Raw genomic sequence first — 17676 nt, forward strand, 5'->3', positions numbered from 1 at the left:
TAAGGCCAGCGAGGAAACATCTGTGTTCACTTTGTTTGTTCAGCCAGCTTTAGAGCATTAGGGATAATAGCAAAGCTGCTTCTCAAGGGCTGAGTGCTCAGCAGCTGGAATGGCCAAAGGGCTGGTTTGGTTTTGGGCGGCTTTTTCCCCCTTCATAGACACTCAAGGATCACTTAAGGAGCTTGGCAATCCCACAAGAAACACAAGGCTCGCAGTACAGTGGGACTTGTTGGTGCATCAGTACAAGACACATGTATTTATGCTGGGCTGTGCAACCCTTCCTAGATACTGGTGCTGAAGCCTTCCAAATAAACCGTGCAGGAGTGAAGCAGCACAAGCGTCTGCTAATGGTGAGCGAGCGCTGGGCTGTGGGAAACAGCAGCTTCCACCAACAACCTCCAGGCTCAGCACAGGTTTTAGGTCACAGATGTGTGCAGCTCAGGGAAAAAATATCCTGATTACAGACGTAGCAGAAAGAAGATAAAATGAGCTCCCTCCCACCAACTGCTCTGAAACAGAAACGGCTGCTGCAAGGCAGCCAGGCACAACTCCAGCTCACAGCACTACTTACAAAATCTAATGGGCAAGTGGTTACCATCACTGCCCAGACCTGGACCATCCATCCCACCAGACCAGAGTCTACCAGACAGCTGAAGCAGCAGGGTCTCTTCTCTTGTGGCAAGGAAGATGACAGCACCTACGTATGTTAAGGGCTGGCAACTCTTTTGTCAACTATTTTTGGCCCAAACAAATGCCAGACTCTTAAATTTGAAAGCAAGAGAACCCATCTGTTCCTGGGAGACCTGCACAGACTAACAGTGGGCACGTGCCCAACACACAGAATCTGTACCAAACAGCTGCTTTTTGCAGTGCCATTGCAGTAAGGATCTGTCACAGCAAAGTACAGCTACAGGGTCTCCTTAGCCACCTAACCATGGCTTAACTCCAGTCAGCAACTAAGCATTATGCAGCCACTCACTCACTCTCCTCAGCTCTGCAGTGGAATGCAGAGAATCAGGAGAAAGAAGGAAAAATAATAAAAGTTGATAATCTTTAAAGAAAATAGAGGTGAGCATGGCTAAAAATAAGATACAGGTGTGTGTGTGTCTGTCTGTCTGCTTGCTTACAAGTCACAAACCTGAGCTTTGAGTGCATTTCACTCTAACAAGGAGGGAGGAAGCCCAAAACTCACCAAACCAGCATCTCTCCTAAAGAGATGATTCAAACTCCTACAGCCTCGCTGCCATCCTAACCCTACAACAGGCAAACACTGGAGGACACATTGTGCTGCCTGCAGGCAGCGTACAACAGGCAAGTGCTGCAGAAGTGTTACTGTAAGAAAATGGGAAACAATCTCCAACTGGGCAACTACAATTTAGGCAGAAAACAGCTTGCAACGACAAGCAAAGAAAACAAACCCACACCAATTGATTCAAAGGAGAAACGCCATTCCATAACTGAGTTACTATTCACCAATGTCTAATATAGAGACCTGAAGGATTTTTCTCTCCAATTACATTAATCCACCTCCTAAGCAGCTGTGCTACCAACACAATCCCACCCAAGCTACTGAAGTCAATGCCACAACTCTCAGTGACTTCAAACTAGGGCTGGAACCAGCTGCTGCACCCACTGAGCAAACCTCCTGAAACAGGAAGGAGCTGTTCAAGAGGGAGGAAGGCAACACATGAGACTGTAATTAAACTAACACCAAAATACAAGCATTCAGTGACAAGTGCCAACAAAACACACCTTGCTCCCTGACTATCAAAGGTTTCAAAGCCCTATTAGGTAGCAGACTTCAGATTGAAGCCTGGCTAGGTCTGGTAACTACAATGAAAACACAGCCCAGAAGCTGAATCCAGGACAGTAGGAAGTGCAGGGGTTTCCTTCCACTTACTCCTTCCAAGTGACACATGGCCCACAGACAGAAATCATCTAAAGCACAGTACATGACCGCTGAACAATCGCTACGAAAGAACAGTGACACTTCAAAAGCAGCCAAAGTGCTCCCCATCTGTGGCTGAAGGAGTGCTTGAAGGACAACTGACCTGTGAGATCCTTACTTTCCTCCACAAATACGTTCATCCATGGGTCCATGATACGCCAATTACAGCAAACTTAGACCAGCACAACCAGAAAGTGAAAATCCTCTTAAGGACTTAAAGTACAGAACAAAATATCCTGTTGGTAACATCCTGACAGCACAAGGTCTGACAGTGCGCTGATGGAACTAGAAAGGACAAAACCCAAACTGCCTCAAATCGCTGTGTCAAACTTGCCTGAACTCTACCAAAGCACTTTTTTACTCATGTATGTGGCTGCATAACTTAACATGCACATAAAGTACTTTTGGATCAAAATCTGCTGTGCAGAGTATGTGCATAGACCCACGGATCCCACAGCAACTGCAGAAACAAATCTCAGGCTACGGGAGCCCACTAAAACACCAAACAAGCCTTGCTCTTTCTCTGCATCAGCTGCCTCTGAAAATGAGTACTTGTTAATGAGAATCACTTCAGGAAAATTCCTCCGCTCTGAAAGCACAATAAATGCACTTAGACTTATCCCATTTCCAAATTGATTGTGCTCCCAGAGGTCCCACAGAGCTTTACAGCTGACCCCTAACTTTCTTCCAGTGTTCCCCACATGTGTTCCTCTCTTTGTAGAAACTTGCCCTGCGACTTAGAACCTACTCTCCTGCCCACTGCCGGAGACATTTTGCTGAAGCCCTAAGCAAAGGGATCAAGCATCCAAAAACTCACACTCCAGATGCCAAGCAATGGCCAGGGCTGTCTGCTTTTCTTAGATATCCAGAGGTGAGCAAATGCAACTTTAAAAAAAAAAATCAAACAAAAATATCCTGTTTTAGAAATGGAGGCTAGGAGTGAGGAGGGGGAAATTGCTGGTCCCACTGCCTGGGAAATGAGCGTGTTGGAGGCCATCTTTTTCTAATAAACAGCCATTAATCACTCAGTCACTTAGCATAGGAGGCCAGGCAGGGGCAGACTGGCTGCTGCAAATGTTTCAGACTGAATTAGAGTAGAAAGGCTCAGGAAAGTGTCATCGTAGCTACAGTGCTACCTGCTAATAGAAACCTTCCTGTGGTTGCAGTATTATCGGGGCCGGAGCTGGGCTTTTGGGAACACAATGGCATCATCTTGTTACGAAGTCAAGGACACAGCAGATGTCACAGTGCCAACAGCAGACAGCCGTGAGCTCATTACACTGTTTTATCACTGCCCTGCTGCAAAGTACATCACCTATTTGGATCATATCTCTGCTATTAGGAACACGAACAGAGGGACGCCGATCAGCCTGCGAGGCAGACTGAGCAGGGATCTGCAGCTGCCTCCATGGGGAGCTGTGCAGCACACGGGCACTGGCAGCTACTGGCAGGTGACATGCCAGAAACAGACACGAACGTCCTCATCTGTGAGCAGAGAGCTCAAGGAGCAGGATTCTGATGAGTTTAAAAGAACATTTCAGAGTCCTCCCCCGGCCTCCCCCGGCCGCCCCCTACTCACTTAGCAGCTCACTCAGAGCCAACTACAGTTATAATTACCACCATAATTATTATTTTAATAAGAACCAGCGACTTATCAAAATATTGCGCTGAAGCCTCACACATCTCTTCTTGTAAGGCTGCCAAAAGAGCTAGCTCGTGGCTGAGGTACTGCTCCACGTACACTGCCAGCAGACAGCACCTCCGAGTTTCTATTTCTGAGCAGCTCAGTGACTAAACCCAACTCCAGCACATGCCAAAATGCAAGCAGTTGGAGGCACAGGAGCTGTGCAGAGTATTATTATTCTCCTGGTTTATGTACACTAAACACTTTGTTTACTACACTGCCTCCTCTTCTCCTTGTTGCTTGGGCTCTACACACTGTATGCCAAGTTGCTGAACTCAGAAGCCTTAAGGTAGCCACCTGAATCCATATTTACATGCATTTAAACATCTGTGTCAGGCGCTCACAGGAAGCTCTAAGTGCTTAAGCAAGCCTGTGGGCATTTCAGTCACTGCAATTACATGCCTGGATTTACCTCCAGCTACCTGAACGTGGACTTTCGTAGGCAACAAGCTGCCATTTTTCAGTTATTCTTTTTCTACCAGGTAATATTAGCTTGACAACAGATTACTTTTGCTTCACGTGCGTGTTCAACAGGAGCCCAGTGCTCTGGTACCACTTCATTTCTACACAGAAGTCCAACTTAAATTCCACAGTTAGCAGATGGCCATTTAACTAGTCGCAGCTCCAGGTACACGGCTGGACCAAGGTGAAAAGGTCATGGCAGCTCTCCATCAACAGTGGCCAGTTGTTGGTCAGTCACCCTGCAGACAGAACACATGACACAAGGACCTTGCTCACCTCTGATGAGTGGCTGTACCTTTCTGAAGGTCCACAAATTTGCCATAGAAACATCATTTCTCAGGTGGGTTTGTTCATCTCTCAAGGAAGGGTCAACAGCCTGGTTGCACTTCCAGAGAACTCACTTGACTTTAGTCAGTACAGCCACAACCTCCAACACTTTTTCTAAGACATCTGAACTCAACCACATCTCCTCCTGAGTCACAGAATGCACTCATAGAGAACATGCTGAGTTTTAAGAACAAACAGAAGACCTCTCAGAAATTCAGAGAGCATGGAATCCAAAGCTCACCGTGAGGCCAAGCCAGCACACAGCATCGGCTCCAAGGAAAATGCTCTCAGACTCAACCAACACAACTGAACCACAAAAGTACATGTGAAGGGCAAGCAAAGGCTGTAGCACAAAGTAAAACTGAGCGTGCATGACTCAGTCAACCAAATCCAGGAACTAAAGTTGCAGAGTCATTCAGAATTGTTTGACATAAGCATCCCACTTGCCCTCTAATAATATAACAGAGCAGCACCAAGAGCAGTAGCTTGAAAACAAAACACAATGTGTGGGAAACACCCAAGATCTGACCTCAGAATCAACCACACACTAGTGTGAAATCTTTTCTAGCTGCCTTTCTTTCACTAAGCTAATATTTGTTTATTGTGAAGCTTAATTCCATTACTGCAAAAAAATTAAAAATAAGCCAATTATAGCCATGCTATAAATAGGTCATCCCTTGAAGGAATCCTCTAATCAGCTCTAAAAATAAGGAGTCATGTGATTTAAGCATCCTGCACTGACCCCTTTGGTACTCCACATAACAGGATGAACTTGGCAAGGTTACACCATAGGTGTATGTCTAGGCAAGGTTGTATGTTGCTCAATTTTTATATTCCTGGTCTCTTCACTTCTTCCTTATACTCAAATGCAGTAAAGCATTCAGTGCTGTATCAGAGGTAAAGCTTAGGAGTAACTGTACAGGAGGTACAGGTCCAAAAGGCATCGAGACCATCTTCTGCATCCAAGCGAAGCCTGGGAATCTCCTCTTCCTGCCTGAAAACAGCTGGGAAGCCAATTTACAATACTAGCCTCCTGCTGATTTCTTTCTGGATCTATCCACACTAATCAGTCCATTGACTCATCCTGCCCTTAGGCTGTAGAGAGCCAATCACAGAGAAATTGTGATAGGTGAGTGAAAAATCGCTGAAGAGTCTGTGAAGTCCTGTACTGAACAGCTTCCTGAAGGTAGCGCTGCAAAAGCTCCACTCATGACTCCTGTTGAGTGCTAACAGTTACAAATGCTGTGCAGCCTGTAAGCTCATCATGGCAGGGACCTTTCCTCACATGGCTGTAAAGCTTCTAGTGCCCAGATGGTGCCATACAAACCAATAATAATTACATTTCCACGCAGACCATCGTTGTGCATAATGTAAATTACTTTCAGTGATCCAAGAGGAAATCATTTTCTCATTTTGAAATGAAAAGAGAGAGTAAAAATAACGATGACTTGTTTGCCGCGATTCTTACAACACTAATTACATTCGTGGGTCTGGAGCCCTCAGTCGGTCTGCATGGACTCCAGGGGAGCCATGCCAGTGCACGGCAGCTGACAAGCTGGTGCCAGTCTTCGCTCAAGACCTCAAACGATTTCACAAGGACTGATTACTCCAAACCTACACCACTTCCATGTGGGAAGTTAATAAAACACACTGCAGACTAGGAAAGAGAAACGCCAGACCTGGATGCCTGCAACAGCACAGCAGGTGCCTGGGCATCACTGCACAGCCCCTCTCCCTCACTGGCAGAGAGGGGCAGGCTTGTGCAGAGAGTCAGACCTCAAACGAGCTCAGTTTCCTTCTGCAGGCACATATCCCTGTTTGTAAATTAGAAGGCCTTCGACTGCCTGAATTCAGCAGCCCAGAGCTTAAGAGATTCAGTCAGGTCTTAGGCACCCAGAGGAGGAAAGTCAGAGTCACCAGCACCGAACATGAAGGGACAACTTAAAGGTGGAACCTGCCAGGGCTCAGCTTCCCTGGAGGCAGAAAAGCCAGCACACGGTTATCAGACTGAAGCAGACTGGACAGGGTGGCCAACAGTTGAGTCCCCTAAACTCCCTGCTGCTTTTAGCTATGTGGCTCTAGACACTTTGCTACAGATGCCAGGAAGTTACTGATGGGAGAAAACAACTCTGATATTCCCTGCTCCCAGAGGACACTCCTGTTCAGCAGGGACTCTGTGGCACAGCATTAAAGGCCTACCATCACTTATTAAATCAAAGAGGGGTTGAGGCTCCCAAGTCTTAAAAATGAGGCACTTCAAAGTGCTGCTTCCAAACAGCACCAACGCAAGCAGTTACAGAGAGCAGCCCTCCAGCATCCTGCAAGTATTCTTGCAGGGATGCTCCTGCATCTGCCCGAATCAGACACTCCAACAACCCACTTTAGAAGGAAAAACACAGGATATTGTATCCCATTTAAAGAGTCACTGTAAAAGCTCCATCAAAGTGTCAGGCCTAATTTTAGCACAGGAGGTATCTGATTAAAATTAATCCTTGAGGTTATATAATTTGACTGTTTGTACAAATGAAGTTCACTTCATGCTTCCATTGGGCTCCTGTCCCTCCATCAAGCCCTAACAAGATGCTATATCAGGTATCATCAACTTTCAATGCTGAAGGGGAAAAAACAGTAAAAACTATTTTCTCCATGCAGCTGAGGCACGTGGGAAGAGTGAGGGCCTTTTACACCAAGAAGTACCCACTCTGCAGTAGCTGACAAGAACCGAGTGGGATTTGTATGTCTCCTGTACAACAGCTGCCCTTCTCTTGCTAGAAAATGAAAACTCTTCTATTTCAAAGGGAACATCTGCAGAATCCCATCATACACTAAAGGAAGGAAAAACTCAACAAACCCCACACCGGTGGCCTGGAAAAGACTTCCTATGGCATAACCAATTAACACAGATCCATTTCATGTCATACCTTCCCACAACCCCACAAAAACCAAGGTGAGTGCAGCAGGAGTCTGTCAATCTAATCTGGCTCTAATACTCTCCTTAAATAATGCATACATTAGCTCTCTGTCACTGAAAAGATTTGTTTGTTTTACTAACATGTGCCTTGTTAAGTGCTAGGACTGTAAAAATCATTATGCAGCTTCCAGAGGCAGATGCACTGTCTCCCCCCTTTCCCATCAGGAAATGATTAGTTGCTTCCATTCTCCTTTTCAACCGTTATTTAAGCTGTACTGCAGCATGATTAAGCTCCTGTTAACAAGCAAAACCCTACTTAATGGTCAGCTCGGTGCCGCAGACCCACTCTGTCAGAAATGTATCATTTCTCTGCTCGCTGTCGCTGGCTGCGCCCAGGAGCTAAGGTACTCCAGCTCCGTTGCTTCCCCGAGACCAGCTGAAATGAGCAAGGACGCAGTTCGCTGGAGTTTAACACGCAATTAGCTCCCTCTAAGCTCCCTCACACCTTCCCGGCCTGGAATTTTTCTGAAAACCCTTTTCCCCTCCTTTCTTCTGTTCAGAGATGAAATTACTGAGGCCACATGTCTACATCAACAAGCTGCTTGGAGGAGAAGATGTTTAAATAGGTACCATCTGGTACCACCCATCACACATGGAACCAATACATTTCCTAGCGTAAGCAAAAGGGGTAAATTAGGGGCAAAGGAACTCTTCCCTCCCCCCGACAAAAGCTCTTTTGTTCTCTGGATCTTAAGAGAACACTTCATGCTGAAGTGCAACTTCATAAAGCCAAGCCCCAGCAACTACACCAAGACTTCCAGGGGCAGCCCAGCTCCTCACCCAAGGCACAAGCTCTCCTTTAACGCCCACCTTGCTGGCACCCCAGTGCAAAGCCATACTTCAGCACAGGTGCTACTCTGAACCTGTGTGCCATGCAGAAACTCACTGGTTAAGTGGCTCCCACACAGATGACGCACTGACGCTAAGCAGAGGGGAGGTCCGGGTTGGGCGTTTCTTGCTGGCAGCACAGTGCTGGGAAGCCACCTGCAGAACCTAACCGTGACAGGGGCAAATACTCTTCAAAAGAAAACTCTGCTGCCTTCTGAAAAGAAGAAAAAAACAACCAGCCAGCTTGATACACAAGGTGAATTCTACACCACTCTTACTTTGGGAAAGCGTCTGGGAAAAGTGAGGGGAAACATTTGATGCACAGAACTTAGACCAACTGGAGCAAAGTTTCCTGAGTTTTCTTTCCCCTTGTTTCCTCCAGCATTACGGAGCTGCTGCTGTCTTGTCGTCAGCAACAACTGACCACAGCTTTTACAACTGAAAGCATGAAGCAGAGGAGCAGTTGGAGGCCCTCCCTAGTCCTGGTAGCCATCAGGGATTACAGAGCTTGGGCATGCATCACCGCTTTCTGCTTCTTGCATCTTTAGTCTGGTGCAGCTCAGAGTGCATCATCAGGAAGTGACCAGGAGGAACAAGTAAGAAACACAACCTGCCTGAGCACCTCCATGATCAAGGATTGAGTGTGACTCTCCACACTCCCAGGAGAAGTAGCATCACATCTTCAGCAGCAGAAATATGCCCAAGGAAGAGAGGCACTAGTGATCCTCAGAACTGTCCTCTCGGCCTTAACTTTTGCTTGGAATTAAAGCAGACAACCCCCAGCGTCCCCACACAGATCACACTTTCTGTTCACGTTACACTTGAGAACATTCTGAGCTACGGACAGCTGCGTCTGGCTCCTCTGCTGGCTCCGTGCCGAAACGAACACACCATTTCTGCCAAACGAACACACAGCATCTCAGACTGAAGAAAAGCTTTGAGCCCACACCAGCAAGCAAGAGCTACACTTCACTCGGCTGACACAGCAACAATACACCGGCACCCCTGCCTTATGGTCAAGCAGGCAGCCATGAAAACCCAGCACTGCCGCCGGGCCTGAAGGAGCACTACATACCCACAGACATGGCCTTCAATGTCTAATGCCAGGGCAGAGGCCACAACTGGGCAGCGTGAGCACACCACTGCAACGCACAACTGCCTCTCCGTGCTGCACTGGGAGGGAGCTAAGGCCACAGCAGATGCTCTGCTCTCACAGTCCTCTCACCAAAAGCTGTCCTAAAGCAGGGATTTATGTTCCTTTTCCTTCCCTTTGGGCTTCCAACACACAACATCCACCCCCAAGCGCCTCCACCATTGCTAGCAGGCTCTGCTACAAAACCTGAACTCTAGCAGTGAAGAGCTGCTGCATACTTTTCAAAGGCTTTTCCATCAAAATCAACCCTTTCTCAGAAGGTAGCTTAATTCTTCCATGCTTTCAGCACTGAGTTTTGCTAAATGAACGAAGCTTGTCTGATGGATGCTGCTAAACCACTGCTATTGATACAGTTCATCCTTCTTTAAAGATATCCATAAGCTGGTTTCACTAAATATGGACCAACTGCAGGAACCTTCTCATGAGTAATGAATGCTCCAGATGCAGCTGGCCAGAGGAACTACAACAGCAAATGTTTTCAGTTGCAAAACAGCTCAATTCAAAATTGTTTCTTCCTGCCTTAGCCATTTGTATTCAGTTAGGTACAGTGGCAACGTTTCTCACTCTGGGGGGATGTTATTTCACTTCCCAGATGAAATGCTTATTGCTCACACCTGACAGCATTTCATACAGAGCTCAACACCTCTTACACACCTGGTTCAAGTTCCTTCTCCACAGACACAAATTACCAAATCCTCACACACTTGTGTTCAACTCAGTAAAATACCTGCCACCATTTCAGTCTTGTACATAAACCAGAGACAAACAAAGAACAAGATAAACAAAAACCACTCTGCCTTCAAACGGCAGACACCCATTTGAGAAGCACTGTGTTGGAAAAAGGGTCCAAAATCTGCTTTGCCTAACTAGTCCAAAGACTCCTACAAAGGCAGTTAGTGGGGTGTCCAGGTGTTAAACACTCTTCAAAGTGAAAAAAGTATTCAAGTTCTGCATCATAGGCACTTGGCAGCCTCTTGAGAAAATACTCCTCAAAGACATATTAAACACATCACTCCATTATCAGACCAAGCACATATTGAAATTGATACTAATTTTTGGTTGAAATGCAAAACTGAGAAATCTTTGGGGAAAAAAAAATCCTTGGAGGGTCTCAGATGCACTTACACCAAAGACACTTGGATACAATGAGACTACTGCATCCACGACAGCCAGCTTCTCTGACTGCTGCAAAACAATCGGACACACACAAACTATGACAAACTTGGACTGAGAATAACTTTGCATGGGCATTACATGAATTGCACTTGAGTGTGGAAACAAAGTCACAGGGGAAAAAAATATCCCCATTCACACTGATTCTGTAGTGTGCAATTCCATTAAACAGATTTTGCTCGTGAGCTCAGTCTGAAGTGGAAGCCGGACCTGCCTCAGGGGGACACGCCACAGGTAAGACCAGGTAAATCAGCATTTGCGTGTCAGCAGTGCCTGAGAACTTCACCTACCAGTTTAAGCAAGTTGCCAGGTTGTTAAGGCAGAAGTCTGCAGAAATCCAATTTCCCTATCGCATTTCCACTAAGCACACACCCTAATCAATAGACAGATGCTTAAGTGTGAGGTTTTGTGTTCTGGTTAAAAGCAGTTTTAAGTATGATGGCCGCTTCCCGGCGCGTAGGTTAAGCAAAGCCACAAGTACCATAAAGCCATCTTGAAGATGTATTGACAAATCACCTCTTAACAAGGAATTGCCAAGCACACTGCTGTTTGTCTTGAGCACTGCTGGTCTGCTGGCTTTCAATACCAGTGTCAGACACTGAGAGACAGCACAGTGTGCTCCACACTAGTCATTAGCTTACACAGGGTACATATGTACAGCCCGTGCGTCTTAAAACATGCGTTCTCTTTGGAACTCCAGTGCTCCATCTTTAGGTCTCTGATCAAACCCGTATGCACAAAGGCATGATTCATAACTGCCAGCATCAGAATAATCATATCCTACATCTGCATGTCACCAGCTCAGAAACAATTCGCTCTCATAGCTGAACTTGGCGCTCGTTCCAATGCACTGGGCACAAACCGGATCCTGTGTCAGGCCCTTTGCAGGACAACTGCTAACTGTACTTGTTGTGACACTGCCCTGGAGCCCAGGGAAGAGGATTATTTCCTAGAAAGCCTCATGAGCTGGGCAGCATGGCTGCAGTGCCAGGTGCAGCCTGCCCTCTCCCGGCCCCCTCCTGCCCAGAGTCCAGCACCCCTCCAGTCGTTGATAACCCACAGTGGAGAGACCAAGAAGGAAAACATCTGTAAACGAACAAGACAGACCAATAAAGGACTGGACAGACAGGAAAAGAGGCAGAGGCCAAAGTACTGGACAAAAACCAGCGGAGTCTTAACAGTTAACTTACCAATACAGCAAAGTACCAAGATAAGACTGCATACAGAGATAAAAATTTATCTCAGTAAGCAAGAGAGTTAGTTTTGATCTATGGAAGGCACAGCTGGATGGGCACGCACTGCCTTTCAGAGAAGTTATCCCAAACGTCAGAGACAGAGCACTCGTGTGCTCAGGGCACAGCTCTCTGCAGCTTTTCTGAGGCTGAAACACCCACAGTCATTTATGAGGATAAGTCATCTCTGAGCCCCAGGCGCTTGCTTTCTCTCTCAAGACGTAAACAGAAATACAGAAACAGATAAAAATACACACGCATATTTCAAGAGGCAACACTTATAGTGAGCCGAATACCGAAAGAATTAAGCGAAAACCAAAGGAAGCCTCCCTGGAGCTGAAGAATACCAGAGAGCGGTGGCACACAGCAGAGTCTACTTCTGAGGCTCGCTGTAACTGACCGAGAAGGCTGTCAATATGCTTAGAAAATTCAGGAACGCAACTGAAAACAAGCCAGCCTTGCACCCTGCCGGCTGCGAGGCGAAAACGGGAGCTCCCAAGAGAAAACAGAACGCCAGGGCGAGAGGGCACAGACTCGGTACCCTTGAGCTTTGAACAGAACGCTTGCATTCGGTTTCTTTGCCTGTCACCTACTGGGCCTGACGGGGCTGTGCAGCACAGCACGGAGCCTGTGCGGCTTCCAGCAACGGCTGGGGCAAGCGGCTCCCGGCGAAGTTCGGGGATGCTGAAACGCCCGCTGCGGCGGAAGGCAGTGCCGAAGGAGCACCGGGCAGAGGCGGGGATCAGCCGCGGCTGCTGGGCGCCCCCGTCGCCGGCCCCTCCGGCAGCCAGGACCTCCCGCGGCGGGACCGGACCCGCATCCCTGCACCTGCACGGCGGCGGGGAACGCCCACGCGGCGCCGAGGGGACGCCGAGTCCCGGGCGGCCGCGGCCGCTCCTCGCTAGCCCAAACTTCACTGAGTCTCCTGTGCAGCCCCCTCCACTAAAGGGCAGGCAAGCACCGTGAGACCGGGGCGCCGCCACTGCCCCTCCCGCCGCCCGCCCGCGCCTACCATCGCCTTGCCGTGCGGCGCGGAGGGTCCGCGGCGCTGCGGATGCGCCCGCTGCTCTCCGCCGCGGTCTCGCTTCTCGCGGCCGGCGGCGCCTCCTCGCTGCTCCTCGCCGGCGTCGAGAGAGGTGAAATTCCAGACGAGAAGGGTCTGCAGCAGCAGCACGGTGAGCGCTGCCACCAGCGCCGAGCGGGAGCGCCGCGCCAGCCGCCGGGCGCACGGAGCGGCCACCATCTTCGCTGCTGCCGCGCTCCCGAGAGCCGCCGCATCCGCCGCGGCACGGAGTTTTCAGCCGGGCAGAGCCAGACGTCACCAGGAGGAGGGCGGAGGTGGGGGAAGGAAGGGGAGAGGGCGGGCTGGAAGGAGGAGGAGGTGTGCGCCGCGTGTGAGGACGGGGGAAGCCGGCGGGGAGCCCTCGCCGTGCTGCAGCCGGCAGCCGGGCCGGCCCGGGGCGAGGGGTGGGGTTGGCGGAGGAAGAGGAAGGAGGGGGAGCAGAAGGGTGGGCTGAAGACGGAGGAGGAGCAGCGCTGCTGCTGCTGCCGGCGGGCGGACGAGCGAGCAAGCAAGGGAGGAAGCAGCGCCCGGCCTCGCACGGCGGGAAGGGGTTGGGCCGGGGCGCCCCGTGCCTCGCGGCGGGCGGGAAGGCGGCAGAGGGACAGGGGCGGCAGGCGAGTGCCATCTTCCGCGGGAACGCGGGCCGGAGCCGCGCAGGCGGTGCTCCCGCTTCTCGCCTCTGCGCTCCCAGCTGGCAGAAAGCCGCTACTCGGCCTGTTTCCCATCGCCATCCTTGCTGGGCGCTCGGGGTTTGTTCAGGCTCACCTGGAGCCCGCCCGCGCTGAACTGACCTGCAGCCGTTGCACAGGGTGGTTTTCTTCGCTCTGGCAGGCCACATTAACGACGGCAGTGCAGCCTGCATTCCTTAATGGAAGGAAATCCGGTCTCCAAGCTGTGAGACCTGCACAGCTTATCCATAACCTCCAGCACACTCATAAATTTCCCTGTGCTTTCGTGGCAGGCCATGGAGCTGTTGATCAGTCTTCACTTTTGCAAGGTTGTTGCTCCTCCCTCTCTCCTCTGCCCTGGTGTGGCCTCATCTGGAACACACTGTCCACTTCTGGGCTCCCCTGGTCAAGAAGGCCATGAAACTGTTGGAGAGAGTCCAATGGAGAGCTGCTAGGATGAGCCGGGGACTGGAACATCTACCTTATATAAGGCTGAGAGATCTGTCACTGTTTAACCAGAAGGAGACCGATGGAGGATCTTATTATGATTGTAATCATCCATGTCAGGCCATGTCAGGAATCACAGAACCAGGTTGGAAGAGATCTCCAAGATCATCCATTCCCACCCACCACCCAGCCCCATCCAATCAACCAGACCATGGCACCAGGAAGATGGAGCCAGACTCTTCTCAGTGGTCTCCAGTGAGAGGACAGGGGGCAGTGGACATGAACTGGAGCGCAGGAGCTTCCACGTAAGGCACATAAGACTTTTCACTTGGAGAGTGGCAGAGTGCTGGAACTGGCTGCCTGGAAAGCCTGTGGAATATCTTGTTTCTGGAGGCATTCAAAACCTGCCTGCACATGTTCCTGTGTCATTTCCTCTAGATGATCCTGCTCTATCAGGGAGGTTGGACTAGATGATCTTTGTAGGTCTCTTTCAACCCCTACCATCTGTGTCTCTGCTCAGAGTAGACCTGAATGCAATGTTCAGTCTGTAGCACCTTCGGTGTGCGTGGGCCCTGCCAATGGCCAGGTGGTCCGAGTGCTTGCAGCACAAGTACACCTTTAAAAAGAGTCATTTCCCCCATCTTGTGAACAGCAACCCCCACACGTGACACTGCCACGAATATCTGCTAACTATTTCATAAGCAAAACCAGCTCAAAGTCCCTAAGCTGGAGGTTGTTTAACTTGTAGCAAAAGGGACGCTTGCAGTGCTTGGCTTCCGCTGAATGAGAACAAGAGCAAGGTGCAACACCTGCACAGCCCTGCAAGGTTTGCAGGCAGCAGCCACAAGCACAAGGCAGCTGTAATTAAGTGCCTGGTGACTCAAGAAGTGTGCATAATGCACGACTTCAGCTGCCTTTTTCTTTAGCACTGCCACTGGCTTTCTAATCTGAAAGGTCTCATTATCTGATGATAGTGAAGTAGGGAGATCTTTTCATCTGCCTGCACAGTGCCTCCTTTAGTGAGCCTAATTCCACTTTACAAACCAAATCCCAAGCTGAAAAATACTTTCTTCTAATAAGGACATTTGCTTTTTGTGAATGACAGACAAAGCAGGCTTTGCACAGACCAGCCAAATTTTGTTTGCATGGGGAGTGATTTAGCTTCTGATCTGAAGAACAATGAAACAAGCAGTAAGATTCAGAAGCATCCTTATTAAGAGAATGCTCCTTATGAACCAGAGGTGCTGTCTTTCGTGGCAGTGCTACAGAAGCAGATAAGGATGTGGTAGGTCAATGCTACAAAGCAGGCTCTCTAATACTGCGCTTAATAATCTTGTGATCTGATGGAATAATGAGGTTTAGAGTTGTTCCTAACACAGGAATTTTCAGTCTCTAGTGGGAAATTGTATTCTCAAGAAAAAAAGTGTTGTTCCATACTGGACCTCACTGGGGCCAAGCAGAACACGGGCATGTGGCTGGTGAAAGTCCCGAAATACTTGTCACAACAATGGAGTAAAGCTCCAGGAAGCGGTGAAGTGGGAAAACTAAGGATTGCTAAAAATCAAGGAAGAAGAGAAGTGTCTTTTACTTTGAATGAAGAGCTTGCAAGCATCAATGATACTGGAGGAAAACATGCTTCAGTCCCTTTCTTTTGCAAAGTGTGGGAGGACAGACCTTAACTGTGTTCACAAAAGTTCACTAGAAAGCCAACCAGAAGAAAAATCTGAAAGCAGCAGCACTGATAAACTCTCTTTGTAAGGAACAGTGGTGCAACGTGCTGAAAGCAGACCTGCAGCTAGTGAAAACTACATGAAACTGAAAAGATTACAAGTAGAAGAATCTTCTAAACCTGTAAGGCTATGGCAGCAGCTGGACAAAGCCAGAACCACAGATTACAAACCAGTGGCTAATCATCAATACAATACCAAGTATGAGAGGAAGAAGAAAAGATGAGAAACAGGCTCGAGCTGATAAACAGCAAGTGTTGGACATGCTTTTTGCAGCCTTTGAGAAACACCAGTGTTACAACATTAAAGACCTTTTGGTGGGCATAACCAAACAGCCAGTGATATACGTGAAAGAAATTTAAGAGAAATAGGCAGTTCCTGGGCTCTCTAGTCCTATGTCGTCCTCTGATGCTGTTGGATACTCACTTCACAGCAACTATGTCCTGGTGTAAAGCCATCAGCAAAATGCAGTTACTCCGAAGGTACAGCAGTGAGACCTGAATCAGGCCCAAAACCAGGCCCACAGTTTCAAACAGCATCACAGCACCACTGGCTTTGAGGTGTCTCTAAAGGAAGTTAAAAGGCATCGTTAACGACTTCCAGGAAGGTCAGCACGGCAGGGCTGCTGTCTGTGTGAGGCTGAGCATCATCTGGCTGGCCTTCAGTTCACACGATGGGTCAGTGTCCTTTCGTGCCATCTGTGTTGGTGGCACTCCTGGGCAGGGAGCCTGTGATAACGAATGCTGACAGTGCCAGGCTTCCACATCAGCTGCACGTGCATCGCATCTGCTGGTCACAGCACAGCAAAGTGAGACGTTTGAACAAAACACAAGGAAGATTCAAAGCGTTCTTGAATATCCTGACAAGAGTCTGCACGGCTCAGGAAGCTGATGGATAATTCTTATTCCAAACCATCAAATAACTGGGCATTATAAATACACCAAGCAAATCTGCTGACAAATACCAAGCAGGGGTGGCTTCTGCCTGAGATTAAATGCCTTTCTCTTCCAAAGGAAGTTGTGGTCTTAGCAGGTGGTTGCCCCATGCAGCCTTCACTTGGGGTTTGAGAGGGCAGGAGGTGCTCATGGAACCAGAAGAAACAGACTCTGAATAGGCCAAATCACTGAGAGCTCTGAAGAGTGACAGACTTTAGGGCCTGATTCCAATCCTGTGTGCCTCATTGTGAAATGGGAGACACATTCAAATGGATGCCCTAAAATGGCTAAGAGCAACATTCAAGGCAGGCAGTGTTTTAGCACAGGGCTAGTGCTCTCTATAAAAGGAGTACAGTAGTTGTTATGACAAAAACGTGATCCATGTTCCTTAAAAGTTTTATGACCTACTGGAAAATTTCCTTCATATTTCAAGAGACAATTTTGATGGTAGACAGTGTCTGTGGATTTTCCTAATCTCTGTATATAATTAGTGTGACTGATAAGGCAATGAGGAACAGCAGTGCATGCTCTCATGTATCTACTGAAAGGACATCTGGAAAGAAGGTTTGTTTCCAAGCTACAATAATTTGTAAGCTATAAACCTCTGAGTCTTTGGTGTGAAGTCAACCCTGCATATGGGTGGAAGCCTCAGCAGGAGACAACTACTGCTGAGTGAAAAAGCAGAATAGGGAGAGCAGCAGGCTTCCTCTCTGACCACTCTCCCTGTCCTTGCAGAGATTAGGTACTAAAGCCTGGAAAGGAGACTGCAGTAGGTATGGCATTCATTCTCACTGACGTGCTGTGACCAACAGCCACTGACCGCCCAAACTGCCTTTCTTCTTTGTTAAAGAAGACAGCCAAACAGGAGCAAGGAGGAGAATAGTTTAACTAATTGTTGGGTTTCTGTGCTGATTGAAACTGGAAAACAGAAATGGCAAGGCTGAATTTCTTGACTTTGAAGATGGAAGAAAATTACAAAACATGAGAAAAGTGAACTGTACAAATCCCAAGAACAAACTAAAGTCAGAAATTACATAAAAGTCAAAACCATGAAGCAG

At 48.4% G+C, this 17676-nt stretch overlaps 1 protein-coding gene, 1 long non-coding RNA gene and 1 pseudogene across 5 annotated transcripts in view; 1 reads left to right on the plus strand and 2 right to left on the minus strand.

Annotated features, from left to right (window-relative positions):
- XYLT1 (xylosyltransferase 1) overlaps positions 1 to 13502 on the minus strand; it is a 172649-nt gene extending 159147 nt beyond the window's left edge. For all 4 annotated transcript variants that reach the window (XM_064153871.1, XM_064153870.1, XM_064153872.1 and 1 more), the window contains exon 1: positions 12791 to 13502. In XM_064153871.1, the coding sequence (XP_064009941.1) occupies positions 12791 to 13021 (231 nt within the window). In that variant the 5' untranslated portion in view covers positions 13022 to 13502. The remainder of the gene's footprint in view (positions 1 to 12790) is intronic.
- Positions 13503 to 13808: 306 nt separating this feature from the next.
- LOC135180972 (uncharacterized) overlaps positions 13809 to 17676 on the minus strand; it is a 227069-nt gene continuing 223201 nt past the window's right edge. Inside the window, exon 4 of the long non-coding RNA XR_010304626.1 lies at positions 13809 to 13911. This is a non-coding gene — a long non-coding RNA (uncharacterized LOC135180972). The remainder of the gene's footprint in view (positions 13912 to 17676) is intronic.
- LOC135180255 (general transcription factor IIF subunit 2-like) lies at positions 14236 to 17163 on the plus strand (annotated as a pseudogene).

Source organism: Pogoniulus pusillus, chromosome 13 (genome assembly GCF_015220805.1).
Source record: "Pogoniulus pusillus isolate bPogPus1 chromosome 13, bPogPus1.pri, whole genome shotgun sequence".
Lineage (NCBI taxonomy): Eukaryota > Metazoa > Chordata > Aves > Piciformes > Lybiidae > Pogoniulus > Pogoniulus pusillus.